Source organism: Rhizophagus irregularis, chromosome 18 (assembly GCF_026210795.1).
Source record: "Rhizophagus irregularis chromosome 18, complete sequence".
Lineage (NCBI taxonomy): Eukaryota > Fungi > Glomeromycota > Glomeromycetes > Glomerales > Glomeraceae > Rhizophagus > Rhizophagus irregularis.
Genome location: NC_089446.1, coordinates 4230272 through 4238476, shown reverse-complemented (window position 1 = coordinate 4238476; position 8205 = coordinate 4230272). Strand labels below are relative to the sequence as shown.

At 27.8% G+C, this 8205-nt stretch overlaps 2 protein-coding genes across 2 annotated transcripts; one reads left to right on the top strand and one right to left on the bottom strand.

Annotated features, from left to right (window-relative positions):
* Positions 1–298: 298 nt before the first annotated feature.
* OCT59_010534 (uncharacterized protein) lies at positions 299–611 on the bottom strand (the record flags this gene model as incomplete). The annotated part of the gene is made up of 2 exons (XM_066133083.1): positions 299–493; positions 570–611. The coding sequence occupies 2 exons, from the start codon at positions 609–611 to the stop codon at positions 299–301; spliced, it is 237 nt and encodes a 78-aa protein (XP_066000662.1).
* Positions 612–4098: 3487 nt separating this feature from the next.
* On the top strand, positions 4099–5530 carry OCT59_010533 (uncharacterized protein; the record flags this gene model as incomplete). Its single annotated transcript, XM_066133082.1, has 5 exons — positions 4099–4470; positions 4540–4776; positions 4846–4915; positions 4984–5243; positions 5306–5530. 5 exons carry the CDS (start codon positions 4099–4101, stop codon positions 5528–5530), a joined length of 1164 nt encoding a protein of 387 aa, XP_066000661.1.
* Positions 5531–8205: the final 2675 nt, after the last annotated feature.

Here is an 8205-nt window from a genome sequence, read left to right as displayed (position 1 = left end):
GCCAAAATTAACAAATTTTTACCAGAATTATCAACACAAATTGAACACAAATTGAACACAAATTTCAGCCACGATTTATTTATGTCACACCCGTGTTGTTAAGAATTAATAACCATTTTATTTATTAAAACTATATTAATTATGGTAAAAAAAAATGCTATTACGTGTGATATATATAAAAAATAATATTTATTTCCTATGCAACTCATAATTCTCTAATAAACTATTTACATACTGACCTTCCTCCTCCGTGTTATAAGAGTCAATAGAAAGTATATCATCGTCAGCTATGCCGCCATCATTGGCTGCCGCCACCATCGTTGGCCGCATCATCGTTAGCCGCATCATCGTTAGGCCTACCATCGTTAGTCACACCATCATCAGCCGCACCTGCTCTATCGTCAGCTGCTCTATCACCACCATCATCTACATCATTACCATCATGAGAATCATCGTCCGAATGTGTAAATTTATCCCTATTTTCCAACTTTTGCTAAAAATCAATAAATAAATAAATAAACTGTAATTCAAATAATTCACATTTTGCAAATTGTAAATTAAAAACTTACTAAGTTGTTGATTATCTTCGACTTCATTATACTTTCGCTCATTTAAATGTTTTGATTATTAGGATTTAAGTACGTTTCACATATGCTAATTGCATACGCTATTTGTGTTTTTGAGGGATTTTTATTTTCTTTTCGCAACTTATCAATTATCAGCAACATATATGTCGTAAGTTGCCCATCTTTAACCTTTTTAAATAGGTTGTTGTAACATTTTTTCACCTCCGCCTTACTCTTCCATTCCTGAATTTTTGACGGACTAGCCTGAGTGTTAATAGACGGTAATTTATGCCCAGTCGCTTCGAAAACAAAATATATAACGTCTTTAATTCTAGACGTGAACGTCCCTCGTATGCTTCTATGTTGTTATACTAACTATTAAAAAAAAATGTTAGTATGAAATTTAATAAAATTCATAATTGCTTTAACTTACAGCCAGGGCAATTTTTTTTTCAAAAAAAATAATCCATTGATTTTTTTTGAACTGGCTCATAAATTCCGGATTTTCGTCTTTTAAATATTTTTTGGTAGCGAGTTTGTACTCGTCTTGCGAAGGATAAACAAAATTTTCAAATAAAATTTTTGACACCTTCTTAACAAGCTCCTAATCAAACGAGGTTAGCATTTCAGGTTTACATTAAATAATATTCATCTTTATTACCTTTACATACTCTGGATCTATTGTATTATTATTATTTTTGTTATTATTGTTGAGCTTTTTTTCTATGCTCGAGAGATGAGTTTTGAGATTTTTTTGTCTGGTGATAAGAACTTCAAGCTTAGAAATTATCTGCGAATTAGTTCTTAATAGTTTTTCTATTGTTTTTTTATTAACTTTAACAATAAAATATAATTTAACTATATATTATATAATTTCTTTTATAAAGAATATGATACATATCATGTCATATATACTATCAACGCTATCATCAGATATTCTCACTTGCTTCTCAGCTTCGCTACCCTCAGTACTACGTTTTGAAAATCTTTCATTATCGTCAATTCTTCATTTCTCGCCACGCTTTGTAGCCATTATGATAATAAATTTGAAACGAAAATATGAGAAAAAGGAGGAAATATATGAGAAAAAAGAGGAAATATATGAGAAAAAGGTGAACTAGAAAATTTGAAAAGGATGAGGAAAAAGGGGAAAATACATGAATCAGAAATTCAGAAAAAGGAGGCAAGCTGTCATAAGGTAATTTCCGCCATTTTATACTAAAAAAGAAAAAAAGCTTGCGAAATATTGCGAAAAATGGATGAACTAATACGAAATATTACGAAAAATGAATGTACTAATGCAAAAATTTTGCATCGTAATATTACGAAAAAATATTGTAACACTTTCATAAGAGAACTTTTAAAAAAAACTCTCGTGAAAGCACATAGTACAATCGAAATATTAATCAAATCCAATTTATAAAAAAATAACATGTTACACATGTTGGGGCTTTTATGCATGGAAAAAAAAAGTTGCAGCCAGTGAACTTATTTGGCTGATCAGATTGATAGTGATCTTGAGCGCTTATAACCTGATTATCGCATAAATTTGTGGCTGATCATCCGTCCATTATTGTAAAAGTAATTTGCCGTGTTAAGCCAATAAATTTGCGGCTGATTATCAGATGATTAGCCGATTGAATAAGCCATCTGAATTCTTACAGCCCATTACAGCAAATTCAAAATATACGAAACACTCAGCACTTTTGCTGTCAGATTCACTTGGCAGGTTGCCGGCAAATTGAAATAGTAAATAAAATAATAAACAATATTTATATGGTACATCATAGACTTGTTACATTTATTTTTAGATTTGCCAATCCACGAACTCGGCAAGTTCCCGACAGCAAAATTGCTGAGTGTTTCGCATATTTTAAATTTTGCTATAATGCGTAAAATTGCGAATGATTCTGCGATATTAGCCACCAGATTCTTACAGCCAGTTCCATTCATTAATGCGTAAATTTGCGTAGTCGTGTCTATTCAAATAACTCAATCAATTGTAATCCATTCAATTAATTCATTAAATTTTTACAATGAATTTGCAATATAATTTTATTAGCACACATAATCTCATATAAATTAAATAGTGAATTGATACTTTTCATCAAATTTGACACGTTAATTTAGTAACATGAGTTTCAAATGCCCCCTTTGTATGCGAATATTCAGTCAACACTTTGCATATACTCAACACGCCTAAAAATGCTTAAAAAATGTAGAAGTAGAAGTAGAAAATGATGATGATAATAATGATAGTGAAAAATATAGCAGTGAAATGGATACAAGAAGTAATCTAAGTAGTGAATATGAAAATGATAAAGTTGAGGTAATTATGTTATTCCAGATTATTCTTTTTAAAGAAAAAGCTCAATAATTATGTTATTCCAGATTATTCTTTTTAAAGAAAAAGCTTAAATTATACTAACTCATTTTGGTTTATAATTTTAGGTGGATGATGATAATAATGTACAAAATATGTCATTTGACAGTATTGGAAGTGCAATATCAGAGATGAGCCTTGAAGATAGTAACTTTGAAAATATATTAGATTCATCTGAAGAGCCTGAAATTTTTGAAGAACCCAAAAATCTCAATACCAAAACTTGCACAGAATTTCCTAATGATGCTTATAAAGATCTAATGTTATTAGTAATGAAATATAAAATAAACAATAAAGGTGGTAATGAAATAATACGTTTTTTTAATAAACATTCAAATCTTACAGAATCACCATTACCAAAAAATATTGAACAGGGACAAGTATTTATGAATAATATGAAGTTTTCTAATTTAGAATTTAGTAAAGTTCTTATAACAAAACATAAGGATAAAGATTATTTTCTTTATTATCAAAACTTAATACAGTGCATAAAAAATATCTTAACTGTTCCTGACATAACACAAAATTTTGCGCTATCTTACGAAAACTATGAGGTAAATAGTAAATATTAGTTAATTCAATAATTTAAATAATATTTATTTTAATTTATTTATATTATTTTATAGTATAATAGAGAAAGTATTTACAGTGAACAAACCACTGGAAAATGGTGGAAAACTACACAAGAATCCTTACCTACTGGTTCCAAATTATTATCAATTATTTTATATTCAGATGCAACAACTACAAATACATTAGGAAAAAGTCAATTGCATCCAATATATATTTCATTAGGTAATATCCCAATATGGCGTCGTAATAAACAGGATGCAAAGCAACTTTTGGGATATTTACCAATTTTAGAAGCTGCAAATAAAGATCTGGTTCGTGATACCTTTCATAAATCTTTACGTCATTTACTAGAACCAATTATTTTATTAAAAGATGGTATAGACCTTTTTATAAATAATGAAAATACCTGGTTTTATCCTAGAGTTTCAACTATTATTGCAGATACCTAATTTTTTTTGGGATTTGCCGTAAGTATGCAAAAGTAGAAATAATTATAATAACATATATATATATTAATTATAAATATTTATATTATCAAGGAATGTAAATATCTACTTGGCTACTGTTCCTGACAGAATGCATCATTTAGATTTGGGTTTATTTCGTTATCAAATTATCTTCACGTGCGATATCTTAAAATTGCAACATGTTAATGGTAATAAATTAGTTGAAGAAGTAGATCGCCGTCTAGCAGCAATCCCACGTTTTCCCGCCATTAAAATTTTTTCCAATGGACTGCAGTCAATTGCAAGATTAACTGCTAATGAATATCGAAGTTTGATGAAAGTCATGATATTTGTTATTGATAATTTATATAATGAAAATAATAACGAAGTAGATAATTTTGTAAATAATGATGATCTTGTGAAATTGTACGAATATTGGAATGAAATGTATATTTTAAGTAGATATGAAGAATTTAGTGAAAGTGACTTGGAGAAATTTAATGTATATATTAAAATTTTAGTAAAATCGAAAATTTAAATTAAATAAATTAAATTAACATTTAAATTTTAGGATGCAATACATAGATGGGCGCAGATGTTTGTCAAGGCTTTTAAATTTGTTTCTCCTTCTAATTTGAAGTTGCCTAAATTGCATTCATGGGTTTATCACATTATTGACTCAATACGATCTTATGGCGCAATAAATGGCTATACCACAGAAACTTACGAAAGTCTTCACAAATATTTCGTTAAAATACCCTACCAAATTAGCAATAAAAAAGATGTCGAACTTCAGCTTTTACGAACTGTAAGTATTTGGAAATTTATTTATTGTATATATTTATTATATAACTTAAGATGGAAATTAAATTAATAGATAAAACGTCAAGCAATATCTATTAGAATGTCTCAACATTCGGTGAATCTGGCAAAAACACCTCGCACTTGTAAATTTTCTGCAAGACTCTTTGATTTCTCTTTACAAGATGCAAATACATTTTTTAATGAAAAAAAGATTCTGTAGACAATAAAATGCAGACCGGTTTTGCTAGATTTATAAGTTGTCTGGATTCATATCTAGATTTACTTGATGGGTTCACAATTATTGGTGAAACCCGAATAAACATATACGGATCGGTAACACTGGAAAATGGTGCCATAATGCATGCCACAAACAGGTATCATAATAAAGTATGGTTTAGCGACATAGCTATTTCAATGGATTCTGAAGAATCAAATGATTATATATCAGACAAAGGACTTTGTTATGGACAGGTATTTTTCCAATTTATGTAATAATTTATTATAAAGTATTAATAAATATTTATTATTTATAGGCCTTATTGTTAGCAGAAGTATTAACAGACCCACCACTAAATCTCGCATTAATTCAATGGTACAATTTTAAATCTAAAAGGAACCCATATTTATATGGATGTCCTCACTTAAAATTGATAGAATTATATAACTTTGTAGCTATAGAGTCTATACATGGTGTCGTTCACATAGTACCCCGATTTGATAAACAAAATGAATATTTCGTAAATAAATATATTTTTTAGTCACTTGATATAGGAGTTTTGATTTATTTTAATAAAATTATATCCTTAAAGAATTTATGGTCACGTTTCCCATATCATAAATAAAATGCAGATTTATTTATTTAATTATTAACAACACGGGTGTGATATAAATAAATCGTGACTGAAATTTGTGTTCAATTTGTGTTCAATTTGTGTTGATAATTCTGGTAAAAAATTATTAATTTTGGCCAAATTTCATTAAATTTGTTAAATTTGTGTTGAGTTTGTGTTGAATTTGTGTTGCGTAATTTTTTATTTATCACAAGGGGATGATATTTAGTAATTGCATGTACGACGTACAAGATTTTTTTTTATGATTTTTTTAAGAAATGTACGCAAAATATTTAATCAGAATATAATTGTTTTATTTTTAAATATGATATATTGATGATTTTTTTTTAAAAAAAAATTGATTTTTTTAAAATTCAATAGAATGTGCTAATAATAAATTGGTTTATTTTTAAATATAATATATTGATATTTATATTTAAATAACCAAAACATGTACATGATTTTTAATTATTTTTAATTGAAATCAAACTAAGATTTTTTTTTAAAAAAAAATTAAAATAAATTAAGTGATTTATATTTATATTTAGAATCATGATATTTATATTTAGATAATCCATATCCGCATGAGATTTAATTAATATGTTTAATGATGAAAAGTCTAATAAATTAAATTTTAATTGAAACGAGAAATAAAATCAAACCAAAAAGGTATTGTTCAAATTTTATTTAAAGTGACATTTTACGACTTTCTTTCAAATTTTTACTCATCCCAAAATCAAATTATAAAAATCAAATCTAATCTAATAATGCCTCGCCACACACGTCGTCGTTCCCACTATAACGTCTATTGGAACTGGGCTATGATGGACAAACTTGTTGACATACGCCGAGACAGAAACCGCACCTACCACAATATTAATGGTAGAAGCCGCCAAGATTTTTGGGACTCTGTTGCCAATAGGTTCATATGACTAATATCTATAATTTCTTTAAGAAAGAATTTAAATTCAAATTAACCAATCCATTTAATTGAATCAGAATAAATAGAATATTTCGAACGAGGATTTCCGGGCAACAGTGCAGCCAAAAGTGGAGGAACCTCGTCAGGGATTACCATGTAAGTAAATAAATAAAATTACATTCATATAAATTAAATGTATTTACCGAATATTCAAACTGATTTTGATATTTAGAACTATGTCCTTTATCGTAATGGTAACCCTGGACAGCGGCTGTGGACGCGTACTGGCGCAAGATATTATCGTGAATTTAGAACAAGATTTTGGGAGAGGCTGGGTAATTATACTATAATAAAATTTATAATTAATATTTACATTCATATTTTAAATTTGATAAATTTGATCAATTTTAGTCACGCGTGATGATCGTAGGGCAAGGACAAACTTACCTACGTATCGTAGAAGAAGATAATTATTTTTATTTTTTTATTATTTATTAAGTGAGTAGCTAGGCCCAGTCCGTACCAAATATCGGCTGGAGACTCACGTTTTTTTTGGGCTGTGACTGATACTGACGTCCACGCCATACAGCCTGGGTACTATTTTATAAAATAGTAGCGAACAAGTATCAAATGTATATTTTTTTTATTAAGTTATAATAAAAATTAGAATTTACTTTAATTTTTAACATAAAAATTGTAAATAATAAAAAATTCGTAAATAAAAATAAATTTGCTTTCCCAAACTTAAAAAAAAGGTGTTTATATAAAAGAAAAGGTGTTTATATTATTTTTGATTATTCAATAGTATTACATGCCCCTTGTATACGTTCTACTGCATATGCAGTTTACAATCTTGTAAATTTTTGAAATATTTTAACCGTAATATTACGCAAGTTTACAGTATCGTAAATTTTTGAAATATTTTAACCGTAATATTACGCAGGTTTACAGTTTCGTAAATTTTCGAAATATTTCAACTGTAATATTACGCAGGTTTACAGTTTCGTAAATTTTCGAAATATTTTAACCATAATATTACGCAGGTTTACAGTTTCGTAAATTTTCGAAATATTTCAACTGTAATATTACGCAGGTTTACAGTTTCGTAAATTTTCGAAATATTTCAACTGTAATATTACGCAGGTTTACAGTTTCGTAAATTTTCGAAATATTTCAACTGTAATATTACGCAGGTTTACAGTTTCATAAATTTTCGAAATATTTCAACCGTAATATTACGCAGGTTTACAGTTTTGTAAATTTGCAGAATATTTTGACCGTAATATTGCATAAATCTTACGATATTGAAAACTTACATAATATTTTAACTGTAATATCACATAAATCTTACGAAATTGTAAACTTACGTAATATTTTGAAATTTTTCGAAATATTATGCCATAAACTTTCGTAAACTTACAAAATCGTAAACTTACGCAATTTTTCGCGCTATAAAATTTCCTGATGTAGTCAAAAAAGGAATATTCGGCTTTAATACAATTCGGCCTATATTCGACTAAAATTAAAAAATTTGACTTCAATTAGTAATAATCTACGATTAGACATATATTTAACCTTGTTGAATTATGTTAATTAAACATTACGTGTTATATGTTATGCATATTAAAAGTTTAAAAAAGGATCATCTTATTGCATTCTTTTTTAAACTTTTTTTAATTTT